The sequence below is a fragment of the Macrobrachium nipponense genome, chromosome 27 (assembly GCF_015104395.2).
Source record: "Macrobrachium nipponense isolate FS-2020 chromosome 27, ASM1510439v2, whole genome shotgun sequence".
NCBI lineage: Eukaryota > Metazoa > Arthropoda > Malacostraca > Decapoda > Palaemonidae > Macrobrachium > Macrobrachium nipponense.
The window spans coordinates 40,772,762-40,794,450 of record NC_087216.1 but is presented as its reverse complement, the minus strand read 5'-3'; the positions used below and the strand labels follow the sequence as shown (position 1 = coordinate 40,794,450).

Below are 21,689 nucleotides of genomic sequence, written 5' to 3'. Positions count from 1 at the left end.
AATGATTTATTATTTTATTTATCTTGTTAAATATGGTTATCATTAAACTATACAGGCAGTCCCTGGGTTACGACGGGATCGGCTTATGACGTTCTAAGGTTAAGGCGCTTCTCAATTATATTCATCAGACATTATTTCCAGGGTAATGACGCATGTTCCAGGGTTACGACGCCTACAACGCTGATCTGGTAGATGAAATGTGACACCAAAAATGCAAAATAATCAATATTTGAAGTTTTTTATGAAAAATGCCATAAGAATGCAGTTTACATAGTTTTCAATGCACCCAAAGCATTAAAAGTAAGGTTTCCCTAGGATTTATGACGATGTTCCGGCTTACAACGATTTTCGGCTTGGATGCGTCTCAAGAACGGAACCCCCGTCATAACCTGGGAACTGCCTGTACAGGCAGTCCCCAGTTAAAGGTGTACTCAGTTAATGGCAATTCGGTTTGATGGCACTTGTCTAACGCCATAAAATTAGCAATTTATGGCACCATAATGGGCCAAGTTTCAGTTATCGATGCTATAAGGTGCTGATGATAGAGTTATGGCGCCATAACATACCTACCAGAGTCGCCATTAACTGAAACTTGGTGCCATAAGCACCATAAATCATTGAGTTTTGGTTAATGTCGGTTTTCGCTTACCAGCACCCTGCCGATAACCGGGGACTGCTTGTATTGTAAATGAAAAAATATGTTAATACAATTTTTCTTGTAGGGTGCAGTAGGCCATCGACTATTAGTATAAACAAGATAATCGGTTAGTTCAAAGTATGAGGATTTGTTCGATAAACTATAAAAAATATTATCAAATTTCATTTAAAAAATGGAGTAATTGACATAAGAAATGTTCGACAAATGAGGTACCACTATATATATACCGTATATTTCGGCGTATAAGCCGACCCTTTAGCCCCAAAAAATCATGCCAAAATTAGGGGGTCGACTTATCTAATGGTAACAAAAAGTGAATCTTTATTATTTTGGCATATCGGTACAGGAATCCAGGCTTTACAGTTGGCTAATAACAATGACAGCCTTGTTGAGGTAACTATGTATGTAAATACCAGTATTAAAAACATTTCACGCTGTAATACGACAACAATAATAGTACATTAGAATATCCATTACCTTAAATGAAATGAATAAAATCAAAGTAACTTGAAGAAACCCCAATCGCACAGCAAGTGTAAACATTGCGTAGCCATTTGTACTACAGTAATTGAGAAGGATGCGTTCACTGACAGTTTTGTATTTTTACCGGGGTTTTATTGTTCAAAAACTTTATAGGTATGAAATCTTTATTTATCACTAAATAAAATAAAGAAAAATTGTATTTAATAGTAAGTATATATTAAAATCCTTCAAAATTACTTGAGTCATCGTCACTTGAATTAAACAATTCATCAAACAAATTATCATTCACGGTTTCATCATAAGGATCCCAGTTTGAATCTGGTGAATCAACTGCAGGTTCGTTTTCCCTCAAATAAGCCTGTTTATGCCATAGAAGAACCAATGGTCAAGGAATATTCCAACATAATAATAAAATACCGGCACGTCGTTTTAACAACCCAATCAAAACATTAACTTGAGTGGCAGTTTGTACATACATATATACTTAGGCTGTTATGCAGCGTTAGTTAGGGCTTTGTTGGTTTACATTACACTTGAGTAACGTATCTTTCGTTTCGTCATTTCTAATCATATTTGCCGGTATATTCATCTTTTATATACTACACAGATTTGTTAATATACCGAGTATATTACCTGTATTTCTTATGATAAGTAGAGTAACATATGTACCGTAATAACATTCAGGTAAATTTTATATGATACGTTTTACCCTGCTGCTTATTTTGAGCGTACGGCTGGCCTCACATTTTATAGGTCGACTAATATACCCGATATTAGTGAAAATCATAAAAATTTACTCAGAATTGGGGGGTCGACTTATACGCCGAAATATACGATATACGTATATAATTACAGGCAGTTCCTGGTTATCAGTGTACTCGGTTAATGGTGATGTGGTTTTATGGTGCTTGTCTAGTGCCACAAAGTCGTTGATATATGGTGCCATAAAGTGCCGAGTTCTGATTATCAGCTCCATAAGGCACTGATGATAGTTATGGAGCCATAAACTACCTAACAGAGGCGCCATTAACCTGATATCAGCCCCACAAATTGCTGGATTTCAGTTAATGGCGGTTTTCACTTATCCGCACCACACCAAGAACGGAATCCCCGCTGATAACCGGGGACTGCTATAACGGCTGAGTTTGGGTTATTGGAGCCATAAGGTGCCAATAGTATTGTTATGGCACCATAAATCACAGTTTCCAGTTAATGGCGGTTTTTGCTCGTCAGCACCCTGCCGAGAATGGAACCCCCACCGATAACCAGGACTGCTTGAATATATTAAAGCACAATATATTTTCATTGGGATGTTTGTAAATTTTTGGGAACTGAATACTTATTAAGTACTATATAAATGTAACAGAATACAATGGTACCTTGGGTTTTGTACTCCTTGGTTTTCTTATGATTCGGTTTTTCCAACGAAATTTTGTCTCAGGTTTCGTATGTTTCCTTGGATTCTTACACTCAGAAATGCTCCTTACAGGGCCCACTGCATGAGTAGGCCCCACACCAGTGCCTAAACAAAGCATCCCGTGTTCTCTCATGGCCCATTCTGCTTTTGTGGGCATTTTTTGTGCATATTTGTGCTTTTTTATTAGAGTACAACTGCTAAATAAGCCATCATGGTGCCAAAGAAAGTTCCAAGTGCCAGCCCTTCTTAGAGTGGCAAGAAACACTATAGAATTTTAGAAAGAACTCGTAACAAAGTGTTGGAGGGTAATGCATGCGAATCACAGTAAGAAAATGCCTGCAAGTGCTGCTGTTTGTGAATTTAAGGCCAGCAGAGACTGGCTTGGTTTGAAAAACTCAGAAAGCGAACGGCTTGCGTATATAATGTGCCTTCAGTGATTCAGGACATGTTTACAAAGTGGTGTGTTGTAAAATTTTTTTTGGAGAATCATCATCCCAACAAAGATGTAATCCGTGTCTCCAACATCTTTAATGACAATGCTGTGTTCCACTTTAGGCACATTTTAAAGAGAGCAGAAACAAATGTCTCGGGACAGTTTTGTTGTGCAACAGGGGTCCAGTAAGTCTCCAGCTGGTCCAAGTGCCAGTGAAAACTAAAGATGGGAAGTAACCCCAAATAGTGCCCGTAAAAAACGAAGAGTAGTACCCCAGATATGTCCTTGATACCTGAAATCCTTCTGGAGTTAGATTCCCCTTCTAAACAATAACCTCTCCTCCTCCTCCTCCCCTTCTCACCGTCTTCCATATGCTAACAAGTGTCTTCCATTAAGGTAAGAGTGGTGTTAAATGTTCATTATTTGTTTCTTTATTAATTTTTATTTATTTCTCATTGTTTTCTGTATGTAAAACTGTTTTATTTCCTTCAAAATGTATTTTTGCGGGTCTGGAATTCATTAATTGTATTTACATTATTCCTTATGGGAATTATTGTTTCAAATTTCATACTTATTCATACGCGGAACAAACCCTCGCAATGCCTCGAAAAATCCTAAATAAAAAGGACCACGAAGGTCAAAAGCACTCCTAAATAGTGTCGAACATAAAACCAGTACTTAACTTTGATGCAGAAGGAGATTGACGATCCATAACGCAAAAACACAAGCAAAAAAGCAGAAAATACGAGAGCGCAAAAAATGCGTGCAGCTCACGAAAGGCTATCTAAAGGAATGACGTCACTGACGCTACCTACGCGGTAGCAGGAAGTAAGCCGTAGCACGGCTCCCCTTTTCTAAAGAGTTTTGATGTGGAAAAGGCTAATTGGAGAGGCTGCTGTGGTAGTGTATTTCACTCGCCCCAGGTCCATACCAACACCTTTTAATAAGGTGAGCGAGTCAGAATATTCTGACATGTCCAATTTAGCAGTTCTCTGGTATTATAGCAATTTTACCTTAGAAATAGTGCTAAAGGAACGTATTTCACTGGGCGACACGGCTTCCTCGCCCAGAAATAGATTTTTCCTATGTCAAAATCCTTTTATTTCCTGTGCAAGCTGGTAACAAATCAGATATCAATCTAAGATTGAAAAGCAAGGAATCTGTGACCTCTGGCAACCCTGATCGTCTGATGTGTTGGGAGGCTGGAAGCCACGCACATACGCCGGTGCTTGGCCATCTTTTCCCGACCTCCTTTGGAGATATGTTCGCTTTCACTTTCTCCCCCAAGCCGGTTTTTTTCAGTGTGTGTGTGTGTTTGCGTGGATTTAGTTATGGATTTCCCTGGATCTTCGAAGGCTCGTCAGTGTATGTGCCCGGGCATTTGAGGATTCCCCTGCTCAAGGTTTTTGGCTTCTGTAGCAACCGACCCACATTAGACATGCAGTAGTTTGGAGGAGTTATGGTAGTTGGATTTGACAGCGTTCTCAATTGTCATTTGTAAGAAGAGAGAGAGAGAGAGAGAGAGAGAGTGAGTGAGTGTGTGGCTGTTTTTGGTTGTTGGCTCGTTAGGTTGTTTGTGTTTGTGTGAATGGATAGTTAACAAGCGAATTGCTCATTTGGTGAGGGGGTTGTTGTGCCTGTTGGGTTGGTCATAAGTCTGGTCTGTATTTTGAGTCCGTCTGTGATCAGAGCCTGTGATGGTCAGTAGTGTCGGCAGCGGTCTATGAAGAATATTGAAGGCATTGATGGTCAGTTATATTGTGTTATTTGAGTTATTGTTGATTTTGTATGTTTGAAGGTGGTTGTGCCTGTGTTGCTGAAGTAGTTGTGCTTGTGAGTTTCTGTTGTGTAAGAACAGTTGTAGTTGTGTGTTCCAGAAGTTGTTAGGGGGTTGTGTTTGTATTGACTTGTTGTTTTATTGTTTTATGTTGTTAGTGATTGTTTGTGCAGTGTTCTTTTGTTGTATAGTTATTGAATTGTCCTTGTTTGGTTGTTTGTGTATTGTGTTGCGACGGCCATATTCAGCGGACAGTGCAGCTCCTCGCCCTGAGTGCGTCAAGTAGTTGGTAAGTACGTGTTTTGAGAGTTTTTGTTTTTTTGTTTTGTGATCCCGCCACATTATTTATTGGCGCCCAACATGGTACTGCTGGTGTAGCAGCTGCAGGACGGTTGGTGTGGTGGGTTGTATGATAGGTGAAGGAAAATGAGTATGGAAGGCTTAACTGAAGTGGAGTGGCTGGAGGAGGAGTTGAGGTTGGAGAGAGAAGTGAGAGGACGATTGGAAGTAGAGAATGAGAGGTTGAGGGTAGAGTGTGAGGAGCTGAAGAGCGAGTTAAAGGAATGCTAAGGAGTGCGAAAGTGGAAATGAAAGAAGTGAAAGGAGTAGAACAGCGGATGGTTGAGAGGGTGGATGAAAAGTTAGGATCAATGATGAGTAAATATGACAACAATTGGGATATGTATGTAGGGCTTGCAGTGTGGGTATACAACCCCACACTGTAGAAGAGTATAGGTATGCCTCCTTCCAAGTATGTATGTGTTAAATTTTGAAAAGATTGTTAGGCCATGATTTGAGGAAGAAAGTGAGTGAAAGGTTTGAAAGTTTTAAGGTTGGAGATAAAGTATTGAAAGAGGTAATTGAGAGGAGGAATGAATGTGAATAAGGTAAGGGAGAAGTTTGAGGGGCCGTATGAGAATTTTGAAGTGGGACCGAGTGGATTGAGTTATGTTTTGGGGAAATTGCGACGAGATGGAAGTATGGATGAAGTGAGGGCACACTATAGTCAGTTGTGTAGGTGGAAAGATGTACCACAGTATGTTCGGGGGAATGCGATGAGTGAATGGTTGAAAATGAATCTGTATTAGCTGAGTGTCAGTGAACAAATGGATCTGGAAGATCAGCAGTTGGTGTTGGTTGAGTATAGAAGTAAGCGAAAGTGTGTAGGGAAAGGGAATGAAAGGGAGAAGCGTGAACTACATGATAAGGGTGTTAGTGTTGGAGTATAAACGGTTGATAAGGCGTGTAATACAGATGACTTTGGGGGAATGAATGGTACGTATAAAGTGTGTGGGTTTGAATTAACAGAGGTGAGTGGGATTTCAGTAGGAAGGGAACGTAGTAGTAAGGAGGTGGTTAGAAGTATGGATGAGTCTTCAAAAGAGTTTAATAGAACTATGAATGAGCTGAGTGGTTTGGTAGCAGAAATAGAAGAGGTACTGGGGTCAGAATTGGAAGGTGTGGATGAGATAGTGAATGAGATTTGGAGGATGTTAGTGAGGAAGATAGTGAGAGTCTGAATGGAAGTGATTTGAAGGACATGAATGCTGATGTAAATGAGAGATTGTCAGAGGGTCCTCAATTGAGATCCAGTGGGCCTGCCTCCAAGCATCCTTGGATGTTGCGAAAGGTGATTTAGTGTGGATGATTTGAGTGTAAGGAGACATTGTCAAATGTAACGGGAGGAATTATGGAGGCGTTATGGTAGTTGCATTTGACAATAATCTCAAGGTTCATTTGTAAGAGAGAGAGAGAGAGTAGCTGGCTTTTTTGGTTGTTGGCTCGTTAGGTCTGTATTTTGAGTCAGTCTGTGATCAGAGCCTGTGATGGTCAGCAGTGTCAGCAGCAGTCTATGAATAGTATTGAAGGCATTGATGGTCAGTTATATTGTGTGTTATTTGAGTTATTGTTGATTTTGTATGTTTGAAGGTTGTTGTGCCTGTGTTGCTGAAGTTCTTGTGCTTTTGAGTTTCTGTTGTGTATGAACTGTTGTAGTTGAGTGTTCCAGAAATTGTTAGGGGGTTGTGTTTGTATTGACTTGTCGTTTGTTTTTTTTATGTTTGTGATTGTTTGTGCTGTGGTCTTTTGTAGTATAGTTATTGAATTGTTGTGATTGTTGTCTATGTTTGGTTGTTTGTGTATTGTGTTACGATGGCTGTATCCAACGGACAGTGCAGCTCCTCGCTCTGTGTGTCAAGTAGTTGGTAAGTTTGTTTTATTGGTTTGATCAGAGCAAACGTTTGTACAGTGACCAACCCCTGTGTAGTGTCGGGCATGGCTTCTCTCAGTGGAAACATTCCACAGTAAGAGAGAACATCATAGAATGTCGATGCTTCTGTCGTGAGAGGGATTCTCTCCTCCTCATCATGATTCGATGGCTTACGCGATTGACACTCCAGGGGGGGGCGGGTATGGTAAAGGTAGTTAGATCTTCCTTTTCTTCCATCGATTTGTCGGAAATATCAGGAGGACATACCAATAATCTTTTATTTAATTTGACTCCTCCTTCAGGTTCTATTTCTCTTCCCATGAAAGGGAAGATGTGGTCCCTCATGATAATCTTGTTTCAGGGGAAGAAGCATTCAAGATGGTGGGGCTGTGGGCATTGCTTGGGGCTATGGGGCCCTCCATCCTTGGAGGGGTGGTTGTCGCAATTTACTGAAATCACGGACCCCTCCTCCTACCCCTGTAGCAGCCCCCCCCCCCCTGGTCTCATCTATGCGGGGGGGGAACCCCCCCCCCCCCCACCATGGGGCATATGAGGTCAGCACAGTCACTACCCGGTATTCCTCTGCCAGTGTCATACTGTATTCCTCCATCAGCGCCATCTTGTATTCCTCCGCCACGGAGCCAAGCAGCTCATTCTGGGTTGGGGGAGAAGTGACGTCACTCAAATCATCCGCCCATCCCATAGCGTCGGATGCAGCGAGCAGCCATCTTTCAAGACCTATGACGTCATTGTCTTCTTGCAAAGAGACGTCTGAGACACTGTTTCAATCACTTTGCGATAGACTGGATTCAGTGTTGGAGAGTAAGCTAGCGGCCTTAGCTCCAAAGAGAAGGGCGTTCAGAGGAAGGCAGCCATCACCCCAGTTACAGTGAGGAAACGTCTTAGGAAGGAAACGACCTTGTCCCCGACGCCACCTGGTGCAGTAAACAAGACGCTGGAGAGTCAAGGACTTAGTGGCTTCCTCATCAAGTGAGAGGAGCGTCTCGCCTACATCCCTTCAACGATATCCTGTTTACGGACGTTTACACGGAGGGAGAGGGGAGGTAGGGAGTGAGGATGGGGGAAGGAAGACTTCCTTGTCTAACGTTCATGAAGGAAGCCTAGCTTCATCATCTTCCCTACTGGATCTGGTGTCTGGATGATGTCCGTGATGGTTTTAGTGGGGAATGATAATAATGTCACTCCTCCCCACGGATGTGTCATTGTTTATACAAGATATAGAGCAGAGGGTTATAACTCCATCTGCACCAACCTCTGTCCCTATCCGTCGCTGCAAGGACCAGAGGGCGCCGATATCAAGAGGTCGAAGCTTGCTTCAACTGGGAGTCGTGAGGATCATCGGAGACATTCCTTATCCAGGGAGCAGTAACGTTCTCCCTCTGGAACGAACTCCTAGCCCCTCACACGTCTGCGGACGTGATCGGTTACACGAATGTGGATATGGTGTGTACATATGTGATCAGTTACACGAACGTGGACACGAGAGGATTTGTGGATCTTCGCGAGAATTGGGCCAACTTCATCAAGGGCAGGAGAATGTGGAGAACCCTCCATCACCAGAGCTGTGCTGTTGAGCGTAGCAGGAAGCAGGGAGGATATGGACAAGGCTACTTCAACACATAAAGAAATAAAGAAGACGAAGGAGAGACACAAGAGTTTCTATCTTCCTTTGCAAAGGTAATTGGGTTCAGTAGAGTTTTCAATAACCTGGAAGGTAGAATGCAATTGCAATTAACGATGGCGCCGACAGGCGTAGAGGCCCTACTGGGAGCCAGACAAGATCCAAAGACTTCATTCGAGTTACCACTGTCGCAAGATGCACAATCAATGTTACACAAGATAAATGAACTGGTGTCAGACCGGGATGGTTTGCTGCGGCATCAAGAACTTTCAAGTTCCTTCCATCTCCTCTTGGTCTTAATAGAAAATACTACTCGACCAACGTAGCTAACTTAATGCCTCACCATCTTAACCCTGATGTGATTCGCCTGAAATCGGGCCTTCCCTTGGAGCAGGTTAGGTCGAAAGGCCCAGCAATTTCTTCTGAGGAGGCACTAACATTAGAGACTACAGCAGCATCCATCTTTCAGACGGTGTCTTGGCTGGACTGGTGGTCCACTGCCATAGTCAGGATAGTGTCCGAGAGCACAGCAAGTGGAGCAGTAAACCCTTCGTCACTCACAGGGATTCTTCAGTAGGGAGCCAAGGCGATCACAAACTTAGCTCACCAGAGTGGGAACTTATGGGCCAGTCTTCTGTTAGCTAGGAGAGACGCAGCTCTCTCCAAGGTAGCAAACGGACTAGATATTGACTCAGTATCGGCTCTCAGGAATGGCGAGATCTTGGAATCAGTTCCTGTTTCCAAGAACAATGTTGGAGGAGACGATCGACTGCCGATGAGGTGATACCAAAGACAGGTAAGTAAACCAAGCTATGTCTAAGTCGGAAGCAAGAGCTCGACGCCCTCCTCCTCTTCCCCAAAGGCAGATGAGAAGACCGTCACCATGAGAAGTGGTAAAAACTCGACGGCATTAAAGTTTTCCGCAGGCAACCTCACAAGCCAAGTCCATCTAACAGCAATGCTCCTTTCAATTGAGGATTCAAACCAGGAAGGGGTGCGAGGGGCAGAGGCAGAGGGAGCCAGCAATAGAGTGGGCACCTCTCCCTCTCTGTTGCCACAGGTAGGGGGATGCCTGGCAAGCTGATGGGTCAAGTGGCAAATTCACGGAGCAGAGAAGTGGGTAGTACAGTGGTCCCCCCGTATTCACGGGAGATGCGTACCAGACCCCCCCCCCCCCCCTGTGAATAGTTAGAACCCGCGAATAGTTGAAACCCCTATAAATATGCTTAAAACCTCTCCTATTTTGTTATTTAAATTCAAGAAAAACCCACTAAGAATTTTTATACCTGGATTTTTTAATAGTTTTATCACAAAAAGTGCATTTTATGATAAAATTGATAAAAAAAAAAAACACAGGAATTTGTAGATATTTCTCATAGAAAAATACCGCGAATTTTCCCCGAATAATGTGGGGAAATGTTCCCGAGAGAAATCCGCGATAGTGTGAGTCCGCGGGTGGGATATCTACTACCATTCAAACTCTCCCCCCCTTACTCAGATAAGCCCATCCTCAACCTGACATTCACAGGGATCACCAAAGTTCGTAGCCCTTCAAGAGGAAGTGTCAAAGATGATGGACAGAGGGGTGATGGAAGAAGTAGAGCATCTCACACCGGGATTTTATAGTCTTATCTTCCTGGTGCCAAAAGCAAATGGCGATTGGTGGCCAGTGATCGACCTGTCATCCCTGAACCTGTTCATCAAGGAGAAGAGGTTCAAAATGGAGACCCCTTGGACAGTCCCAGCAGCAGCAAGGGACAATGACTTCTTGCTTTCAGTAGACCTGAAAGATGCTTACTTCCAGGTTCCTATCTACCCTTCATCCAGGAAGTTTCAGCACTTCGTTCTTGGGGAACTAATCTACCAATTCAAGGTCCTATGCTTTGTATTAGCCACATCGCCCCAGGTGTTCACAAGGATATTCACTCTTATCTCGTCATAGGCTCATGCCCAGGGGATTCGACTTCTTAGACATCATGACGACTGGCTAGTGTTAGCAAGCTCCAACGACAAGCTACTCCTGGGCAGGGACCGACTCCTATTGTTCTTTCAAGAACTGGGTATCATGATAAATCTAGAGAAGTCGAACCTGGTTCCCAGCCAGAGGACGCTTTCCCTGGGAATGGTGATAGACAACGGAGTAGAGAGTCTTCCCATCGAACCAGTGATTAGAGAAATTGCGTCTATTAGTGCGCGAATTCCTTTCACAACCAGACCAACCAGCTCATCAGTGGAGGTACTACTGGGGATTTTGTCTTCCCTTGAGAAGCTGGTCCCTCATGGTCAGTTACATCTTCGGTCACTGCAGTGGAGGCTGAAAGAATTTGGTAGCCGGCGGAAGATTCCCCTGGGCAGAGAGCCACTATCAGAGGAAATGAGACAAAATCGGTGGTGGTTGGACGGTTGTAACACCAAAATTCTCTCTCTCTCTCTCTCTCTCTCTCTCTCTCTCTCTCTCTCTCTCTCTCTCTCTCTCTCTCTCTCTCTCTCTCTCGGACTTCCTGCTGTTCTCGGATGCCTCCAGCTCGGGCTGGGGTGCACTCCCAGGACTTTGGAGTGCTTCTGGAATTGAAAGCAGCCTTTCTGGGACAAAGAGTTTCGAGAGAAGGTAGAGGGACACTCAGTAGTTCTGATGTCTGACAATAACACAGTGTTCGCCTATGTGAACAAGCAGGGAGGCCTAATGTCACGTCAGCTGCATTCACTGACAGTCAACTTACACCAATGGGTGGTGGACAATGCGGTGGAACTATCAAACTATCAGCAAGATACATCCCAGGAAGGAAGAACATAATGGCAGACAAACTGAGCTGTCAGAACCAGATCCTGGAAATGGAGTGGTCTTTACATAAGGATGTGGCAGAAAGGCTGTTTCAAGTATGGAGGAGACCAGTACTGGATCCCTTTGCAACATGCTTCAACAGGAAGCTACAGGTGTACTGCTCAGTGGTCCGGACCCTCAGGCTCTGGTACAGGACGCCTTTCAACATCCCTGGGATGACATCGAAGTATATGCGCTCCCCCATTCTGCCTAATCCGCCAGTTTCTGAACAGAGTAATGGCCTCTCAAAATCTCAGGATGGCGTTAGTAGCACCCCTATGGCCCCAAGCAGAGTGGTTCCTGGACATTCTGACTATACTGTCGGAGGCTCCAAGGAGAATCCCACAGTGGCGACAACTTCTGCGACGGCCTCACGTAGAAAGATTATACCAAGCTGTAGAGTCCCTCTCTCTTCACGGATGGAAACTATCAAGCATCTCCTTAGAGAGAAGGGCTTTTCTCTGCAGACAACGCGAGATATGTCCACCTACTTCAAAAACTCAGCAACAGCAGTATATCCGGGAAAGCGGACAGTGTACTGGGATTGGTGTTGTTGACGAGGTTTCTCTCCACTTGACGCCTCTATTCAATGCATAGCTCATTTTCTAGTCTTTCTCAAGAATGAGAAAAGACTATCAATCTCGGCTATTAGAGGCTACAGGGCGGCACTAAGCTTAGTGCTCCGCTTGAGAGGCGTAGACATATCTTCATCCTGGGAGATGGCCTTGCTGTTCAAGGTTTCTAACAGACCTGTTCACCAAGAGATCTCTAGACCCCTAGTGTGGGATGTTTCACTAGTCTTGAAGAGCCTCACTAGAGCACCGTTTGAGCCTCTACATCAGGCTTTGGACAGGGATTTGATAATTTTTAGTCTTCCTGTTAGCCATGACCTCTTCAAAGAGGGTGGGAAAACTCCATGGGCTGAGTTGTACAGGCAGTCCCCGGTTATCAGCGATCCAGTTTTATGGCGCTTGTCTAGCGCCATAAAATCGGCAATTTATGGTTATCAGTGCCATAAGTCCCATTATGGCGCCATAAATCACTGAGTTTTGGTTAATGGCAGTTTTCGCTTATCGGCACACCCCCAGGACTGCACACCAGAGGTTGGGGGTCCGTGTCCTTCGAGTTTGTCCTGGAATTCGTGGCCAAGACCCAGAACCCCTCAATGGAACTGCAAGGTGACAGATTAGAGTCTTTCCGTCCCATCATTGAAAGACTTTGTAGGTGGTGACCCTCAAGAGCTCTTACTGTGCCCTGTCAGATCCCTGAGGTGCTATCTGAAAAGAACTCGCCATCTAAGACCTAGATGTTGTAGACTTCTCATAAGCAAAGGACAAGTCAGAAAGGAAATATTCAAGAAAACCCTTTCTTTCCCTTTTTTCTAATTAGGGAGGTAATTAGAGGAGCATACAGTTCTAGAGAGGGGCACACCGATGAGTCTGTGGGCTAGAGCACACAATGTCAAGAAGCATAAGTTCCTCTCTGGCATTCAAGAAAAAGCTGGCTGTTCACAGAGTTCTGAACGCTGGCACCTGGCGACACCAGACCACGTTCACCTCATTTTATCTAAGAGAGTTTGCGCATAAGTCCTTGGACACATTTTCCTTGGGTCCTGTGGTGGCTGCCCAACAAGTCATGTAATTCACCAGATACCCTTACGGGATGTTGTATCTTACCTATGATGATTGTGTTGAAGAGAATGAGTGAGTTAGCTGGTCTCTTTCTTTGTTCCTTTCTTCTTCCTACGGCCGGGTAGAGGAATAGACATGTCATGATGCTGGTCTTGTATGATATAGGTGAGTAAGGTAGTCATACTGATAGTTTCTTCACATTATAACCAAGTAATTAAAGGGCTACTCAGTAGCAACTTTTCTCCCCTCTCTAGCAAGGGGGAGAGGGGATTGGGAGTAGATACAGACTGAACCTCTATCTGTTATTGCGACAGCCAGAATTCTCTTATAGATTCCCCAAACGCAATGAATCTGCTTCTATATCATTGTATGTCAACCCAGATGGCTGCGGGGTTAGATATTGAATATCGGACCTCTCACTGGCATTGCATCACATGGTCAGAACTGATCTGAAATAGCAGGTGGGTTAACCCCCAGCCAATTAGGTTACTATACCTCACACCAGGTGTGAGTCTATCCTATTATTGAGACCAAGGGTTTGTTCCATGTATGAATAAATGACAAATTTTAAACCAATTTGTATTTCTTATATCTAACAAACCTGAGGTCTTAACAGCTAATAGCCCACCTCTAGCCGCCCCTCTGCCTTCTCAGGTATCCTGGGTTGCAGAAAAGACTGACCAGTCATGGTGTACATGCGTGGCTTCCAGCCTCACAAGGCATCGGACGATTGGGGTTGCCAGCATGTCACAGATTCCTTGCTTTTCAATCTTAGATTGATCCGACTGGTTACCAGCTTGTGAGGAAAATAATCCTATTGTTAAGACCTCAGGTTTGTTAGTCATGAAAAATACAAATTGGTTTTAAATTTTTCATACGTATATTTTGGACTTCGTGGGAGGTTCTAGAATGGATTACGTATGTATGAAAACCGAGATTCTGCTGTGTCTACAGGTCCTATTAAAGTAAACCATTTTAAGGCCTTTGCTTTATTAAGCCTTTTGATATTAAGAACATTAAAAAAATATATGAGTAGAGATGTGGAAAATACAGGCAGTCCCCAGGTTAGACGGGGGTTCCGTTCTTGAGACGCGTTGTAAGCCGAAAATAGTCTTAATGCTTTGGGTGCATTTAAAACTGTGTAAAGTGCATTATTCTTGCATTTTTCATCAAAAAAAACCTTCAACTATTGATTATTTTGCATTTTTGGAGTAATATTTCTTCTGCCAGATCAGCGTTGTAAGCGTCGTAACCCTGGAACATGTGTCGTAAACTTGGAAATAATTTCTGATAAATATAATTGAAAAGCGTTGTAACCTCAGAACGTCATGAGCTGAACCCGTCGTAAGCTGGGGACTGCCTGTATTAATTTTTGGGGATTTTACTCTCACTGACCAATGTTTCCATTATATTTTCATCAAATAATAATGTATTTACTCACATTAATATTAGGTACTGCTCCTTGGGTATGTTGTTAATCTGTGAGAGAATAAAAATTAAGATATTTTACTAATCAGTATTGTTGTTGATTCATATAGAATTAATGTTGCTTGCAGTTATACTGTAAGACTGTAAAACTATGGCTTAAAGATATACTCTTAACAAATTGTCTCATTTCAGTGATAATGTCATAACAGATATCACAGCATTATGGTCAGATTACCCAACTGGCCATGCTCAGATGTCATTTATGTTGAAATTTTACTTCATCATTCAAATGTCTTACTGGTTGCATTGCTACCCTGAACTGTACTTCCAAAAGGTAAGGACTTGTAGACCTGTGCAGCTTTTTAATGGCTTAGAAACATTGTTTGATAATAAAATTTGTCTTGAACTTTGTTCTTCAGTGTGCAATCCATTATACTGTACATATATTGTTTCTTGAATTTATAGATACATACATTGTTGCCAATCATGCATTTAAGAAACCGTTGAATTTTGGAGCAGATCATATATTACTAGTACTACTACTTTTGAATGTTAAAATTTCATTTTATGTAATGTTGAAGTCTTTGGTTTCTTTCAGACCAAACGGGACGAAATTTCGGGCAGAGTACAACATGCAACATTATACTTGATCTTTTGTATAGCTGCTTATGTTTTGAAGTAAGTAGGTTTTGGTGTTTGCTTTTAATAAATGAAAGTAATTTGTGATTTATGTAATTAAATTTGTTCTTACACAAGTACAAACCATTGTTCTTTACATATGATTTTTGTTGCAAAAGCGAGCTGGGTAGTCGGCTACCAACATGCAGAGATAAAGCCCGCCCACGTCCAGGTTTACACTCCACTGCTTCCAGTGTCTGCCATCAGTCCAGATGTCTTTCATGACTCCCTGACTTTTCCCAGTTCAATTTTTTTTTTTTTTTTTTTTTTTTTTTTAAGTTTTTTTTTTTTTTAAGGTATTCTGTGCGGTTTTTTGGTTGTTGACTGTACGTTTGTATTGTATTTTCAAACCCATCAGTCAAATAATCATTTTTGTAAGGAATTCTGTTTTTTCCTTGCTGCTATGAATACTGTTGTCACTGGACACGTAACAGCTTCTGGTAGTTATACAACAGCTGTTCATCCTTTGATATGTTTACCAAGTACAGTAGACTTAGCCAGTTGGAAGTCCGTGACAGTTGGGTTTGCCTTAATTAAAATAATCATGTTGTCACAGCCTTCCTTTTTATTCATTGGAAATAGGCAAGGTAGCCTTATTCCTTTCTTTTCTGTGGCTTAGTCTATGTGATTTTGACTGTTGCAGATGAAGCAAGTTTTGACAGGGGTCGAAAGCAGTAGAGATGTTCTCCTTCCCCTCATCATGAAGTCATGTAGTACATTGTTCTTTTGAAACACCTCCACTCTGCTGCAAGTTTAGGATGGGAGGGCGGTGGATTGGGTAGCACTATGACCCATATGTCTTGGACTCTTTAGGGCCATAGAGATGGCTAGCATGACCAGATCGTGTGGCTTAAACACTATTGGTGGTTCCAATCTTTGGGTCAGATTGTTTGGTAGTGACAGGGTTTGTGGAGTTCTGCAGTGCCCCTGATCTTCCTCTGTTGATACTTTAGAGTGGAGGAAGAAGAGGGCTACTATATTTGCTAATCCCAGCAGGAAGTCTTGATAGGCTTCCAGCATCTGGTCCTTTACTAAGGTTCTCCTGGCAGAGGTCTTGCCTCTACTAGACAGGGCAAAGGTGCAACGGATTGTGACCTTTTTTTCTGCTGAAATGCAGCGTGGAGGTGAGGATAGGAACCTCACTGCTTGATCCTGAGCTTTTTACAAGGAAGCATGCACTTGTGTGTTGGTCTTAGAACTGAACGGGTTATACACCCAGATGGGGAGCAGTCATGTTGGGGGGCAGGTGTCTTGGGATTGCCAGTGCCTGGAATGGTTTCCTGAGCGTCCTGAGTGCCAGGATTCAAATACCATAAAGCCTGGTTGCAAGCTGGATGGCATTGGGGAAGCACTGGGATATTTCTTCAGTTTTCCCCTGCTACTAAGAGAGCTTAAGCTGTAGCTTATGCCTGGTCTTAACTTATTATTGGTGTTTGAAACGTTGGCTTACACCTGTAATTGTACAGGGAATTCACTCAGTACCAACCCAATACCACAAGTACACTTGAGTCTCATTTCTCTCTCTGGTCACAGGGAAAAGCAATGGATGACTCAAAGGAGAAGGCTATATTCAAAACGGCCTTGTCTCATGGTAGTCTTTGCTGACGACCCGGCTCACCAGGCAACCTTCTGTCAGACATTGTTGCATGTAATGGGACAAGATTCAGTGTCATCTTGAATCCTTAGGCAAAATTTTGACACTGAGTCAGTGCTAGCATTGATGTTGGTCTCACTCTGGCATCTACTTTAATCCTTTTAGGGTGAAGTAGAGGATGCGTAGTTGACTAATGACACCCATACTTACCAGGCAGTCTTATAGGATCCTGTGCCTATAGGGAACTCTTGGTTGGGATTTCATGTTCAATTGGCCTTCTCATTTTTGGGACAGCAGAGGTTCAACTCATTTTTTCATGTAAAATTTCCTAGACTACTTCTCCAATTGGGAGTTTTGTCCATCCTTCGATCCCTCTTCCGTTTTCGGAAAAGTGGCACACTTTCCTTGTGGTTGCTGTTCATGAGGGTGTGCCGGTCTTATGAGTACCCATCAACTCTTACCTTTTTACGGTCTGTTTCCTTGCCTTACATGCTGCTCCCAGTGGGATCTCACCCTTAGTATGGGGTGTGCAGAGCTGAAGATTGCCACTAGAAGTCAATGGGGAGTGACTTCTCTTTTTCTTTTGATGGAGTAAGAACTTGGGTATTTTTCAAATACACATTTTTGTTTTCTGTTGAATAACACTGCTTTACTCTCTGGTAAAAAGTCTTTCATTAATCATCTTCCCCCAAGGTCTACAGAGTCTACTTACACTCTTGTGAGAGGTCTTCTGAAAGTATTTGGATTTTGGCTGGTCCTGGCAAACTTGTTGCAGTTTTGGCCATAAGAACCTTCTGCCTTGAGTGCGGTGGTGCTGAATTTTGAGATTTTTTACCCTTTCAAGTTTTTACTCTTTCTCAGCCAGAGTGAGCACCTGATATATTTCTCTCTGGAACATATACCCCCATTATTCGTGGAAAATTCGCCTATTAGCAGTATTTTTCTATGAGAAATATCTACAATTTCCTGGTTTTTTATCAGTTTCATCATAAAAAACAGGTATAAACATTTTTAGTGGGTTTTTCTTGAGCCTTACTTAACTTAACAAAATAGGCAGTTTTAAGTGTTTTTATTAGGGTTTCAACTATTTGTGGGTACTAGCTATTTGGGGGTGGGGGGTGGGGTCTGGTACTTATTCCCTGGAATAAGGGGGGAATACTGTCCTGTGCTTTGTTTTATGCAGAACTGAATTTTCTCATGATGAATGGTGCACTGAAGCATCTCTTAAGTCCCAAGCTGCATTTTTTATACCGTTTCATGTTCCCTCTGGTCTCCTCTCACTAGCTGTTTATCCTCTCCAACTTTATCTTTGTTCCAGCTTTTTTTGGATAACTTAAGAGTACATCCTTCACAAAGCTTGTTAGTATATTAGAAAGTGACTGTGTCGTTTAGTTAACCTACTTATGGTAAGAGTAATTTATTCATTTTATCAAAGGTGATTTTATTTGTAAAACAATATAATTTCATTAACAAGAATAAACACTCAGTTATTGTATGTAAAATATTTTAATTTTGTTTTCTTTGCAGTTTCAACCGAGTTGGACTTGTTTTACTCAGTCTGAGATTTGTTGAAGAAGCTATTTTGCACATCTGTAGATTGCTTTATTTTGCTGAGAAAGCATCAGCGGCTAGCACAGGCAGGTTTTTTCTTATCTAAAGTTATTCCTGGTGTAGTGTTCAATAATTATGGCTGTGATATATGATAATGCTTTCAAATTAATCAATAATTTAAAACAGCAAATTTGTCTTTAAATTTATATTATTATTCTAGGAAATTGAGTGTTTGGTGTTACTGTGATATTTTTTTGTATTCCTTGGAGGATTATATTTTTATATTTAATGTAAAATTTCATATCTTTTCCAGGTTTCAGTGTGTGGAATGTTGTGTTTGTAATGTCTAGGCTAGCTAGTATCATTGTTGCAATTCTTACTTTCCATTATGGGTTGGCCATAAATGAAAATCAGGTTTTAGACATAGCTACTGGAAACTTTAATATTCCACTTGTAAGGTATGTAAAAACATCTTTTCTTTTGTCAATGCTATACTTGTTTACACAGTTGAGACTTTCATTAAGAAATATTTCATATTAAGAGTCAGATCATTTGGTTTTTTTTTTACCAGTTGTGTTTTTCTATATAAGAGGACTTGCTTACATTTCAAAAGTAAAATAGTTTTAGTGATTGAAGATATTGAGAATTAACTCTACCAATTCACGGCTTCAAGTGCTTAACTATATAGAACTGTCATGACAAAACATTTTGCAAAATTCACTAGCTGAAATTTGGGTATTTGGTGGCTGTATTTCAGGTTGAATGCATTAATAGCAGTGTGCTTGATACAAGCATGGATGATGTGGAATTTCATTCATTTCCACTTGCGAAAACTACGAGAGCGTCAAGCTGAAGCTCTTGCCTTGCAACTAAAAGCCGTGGAAAAGAAAGTCAAGACTAAGAACAAGAAGGATGATTGTAAGTTAATACTGCTCTTATTTTGCTTTTTTATTTTCATTCTTGCTGGCTAGAATTATATATGTGTTGCTGTCTTTCATTAAATTTAACTGTCATGTCCTTAGTTGCCCACCTGTTCCTTAACTGCTTTTCGTTTTGTACCTATTGCTTATTTTGCCGTGACTTAGTAAGTCAGCATTGTTGAAATGAGAGAAAGATGTAGTTTAAGAATTAAATGTCTAATGTTTGTATGTGATATTTTAATTGGTTTAGTTTTGGAACTTGCACTAGACTTTTCATTTTGATTTCTATGAAGAACATATTAATCTAGCAGTAACAAATTTACTAGCATTAATCTTTATCCAGTGTATCCGTAATTCCTGATACAAATACAAACAAAGGAGGAGGAACCATCATTGGATTACTATCATTTTTCTATCAAATATCCGTTGCCTTTTTCTCTGTTGGCCAACACAGAAATAGATTACATCTCATCATTGCCTTTTTGTAATTAGTGAACATCCACCAAACATTCTTGAACTCTGTATGCCAGAGTATCACAGCTTCCTTTGTCAGTTGACATTTACAGAAGACACCTGCATATTCATCTTTAATAGATTGTTAGGAATTTTCTTTTTTTAAGCAACTAAATCCAGTGAATGATGATGCTAAAACATGCCCAATAATCAGTTTTTTTTTTAATCAATGAATTCAAAGAGAATGCAACTCTTGAATTCTGCAATTAGAACACTGAAATGTTTATTGGATAAGCAAGTTTAAATTGTGTGCGCTCTAACATTTTATTAGAAAATTTTAGTTATGGTTTAGTATGGTCCCTCAATTAAGTAGTTTACAGAATATTACATTAACTGCGCTCCTGAGTTGTCTTAATTAGGTAATCTAGCTAATAATACTGTATATTGGTATTTTAATGGTGTACCTGTGACAAACTATTTTTGTTAAATAGAGGTATATGGCTAATGCAAGCAGGACATGTCCATGTTTCAGCAAAGCGCAGTTCAGAGGAGGATGTTAGTGAGTTACCAGAAGTGGACCAGCAGACAAGAAGACGTCGATAGGAGGAAATGAATTTTGGCTATAGTGCACAAGTATCTCGTTTACAGTTACAGTCACTTTCTGTAATGGAATAGTAATGTGTATCAAGGAAATATCTAAAATTTCCTGTTGATGATTGTTAAGCATATACCATTACAATAATTCTTTTAATATGAATATTTATTAGTTTTACAGTAGACGATAAATGATTACAAGTGATGGTTGTAAGAAATGCAGTTGCCTATCTGAAGGCAAGGATTTTGAAGTATTTTGTAATTTATTACAATGCTGTTTATGATTAATTGTAATTGTTGGATCATGGAGGTAAAATATTCTTTTGTAGGATTGTATATTTCTTCATTAATATGAAAGCTGTTCAGATGTATTTGTGCAATTTTCATAAGCTTTTTGTACAAGCTTCTATATTATTGAGCATAGTCTTATTCTGTAAATATATGCAGTTGGCCGTCGTGGGTACACTTTTAGGTTATTTTTCATACTGTAAATAGCATATAATAGATCTTTTATAAACAATATACTCTTATGTATGATGTTTGGTAACTTGACATTTATATAATGGCTTATATTTTGGGTCCTTATTATGTGATAAAATGGGGCATGTCAGTTATGAGATTTTTTTGGCAAGCAAATTACTTAGAAATAGGGTAAAGAGAAATTAGGTATATTGTATTTTTACACTTTGTGCACAATGTACGTAGATCCCCATGATTCTGGTAAAGGTTTCACAGTAGGTTTAGTTATGATACAATTACTTTTAAACAGATAGTAACAATTTTGACCATACGAATTGTCACCAAGCGATTTAAAATAGCTTCCAATTATTTGTTCCTCCTGCAGCAAAGTGTATTATAAATCCTAGGTTTATAAATTAATAGTGGAGTAGCATGTTATACAAATATTTGCAATTTTAAAGCTTGGCTAAGTTTTTAAGCTTTGTTGATCTTGGTGCAGGATTACTTTTAGTGGCTCATTTATTTCAAGTTGTTTATGGTTACGGTGTTGAGTGTTTGCACTAAGGGAAAAATATTTTGGGAGTTGTTGTCAATAAAAGTTAAAATTTGAATTTTTGTGTCAATGATACAAAGTATATCATTCCTTCAGATTAAACATTCATAGTGCAATAGTTGTGAGTTTGTTAGCTTAAATACTCCAGTACAGATAAATTATTGTGGTGCATAGGGTCAATACTTTGTTAATTACTGTTATTTGTTACATGCAGTATAGTTGGTTTAACTCATTATACATGACACACTTCTTATCTCGGAGAACCATCTACTCTATTCTCATGCTTTGTATCTTTTATTTTCTGCATTATGACAGGTGGAGTGGTGAATCCTGGGGCACAAAGATGATTTTATTTAAATTTTTTGTACTGTATTTTTTAAACTGATAA

General features: G+C 40.9%; 1 protein-coding gene across 1 annotated transcript in view; it reads left to right on the top strand.

Annotated features, from left to right (window-relative positions):
* The window catches only part of LOC135201045 (translocating chain-associated membrane protein 1-like), a 33,880-nt gene extending 12,521 nt beyond the window's left edge, over positions 1-21,359 (top strand). The window contains exons 3-8 of the mRNA XM_064229893.1: positions 14,692-14,833; positions 15,098-15,177; positions 18,299-18,408; positions 18,636-18,780; positions 19,080-19,240; positions 20,228-21,359. Of these exons, the coding sequence (XP_064085963.1) occupies positions 14,692-14,833; positions 15,098-15,177; positions 18,299-18,408; positions 18,636-18,780; positions 19,080-19,240; positions 20,228-20,298 (709 nt within the window). The 3' untranslated portion in view covers positions 20,299-21,359. The remainder of the gene's footprint in view (positions 1-14,691; positions 14,834-15,097; positions 15,178-18,298; positions 18,409-18,635; positions 18,781-19,079; positions 19,241-20,227) is intronic.
* The last annotated feature ends 330 nt before the right edge of the window (positions 21,360-21,689 follow it).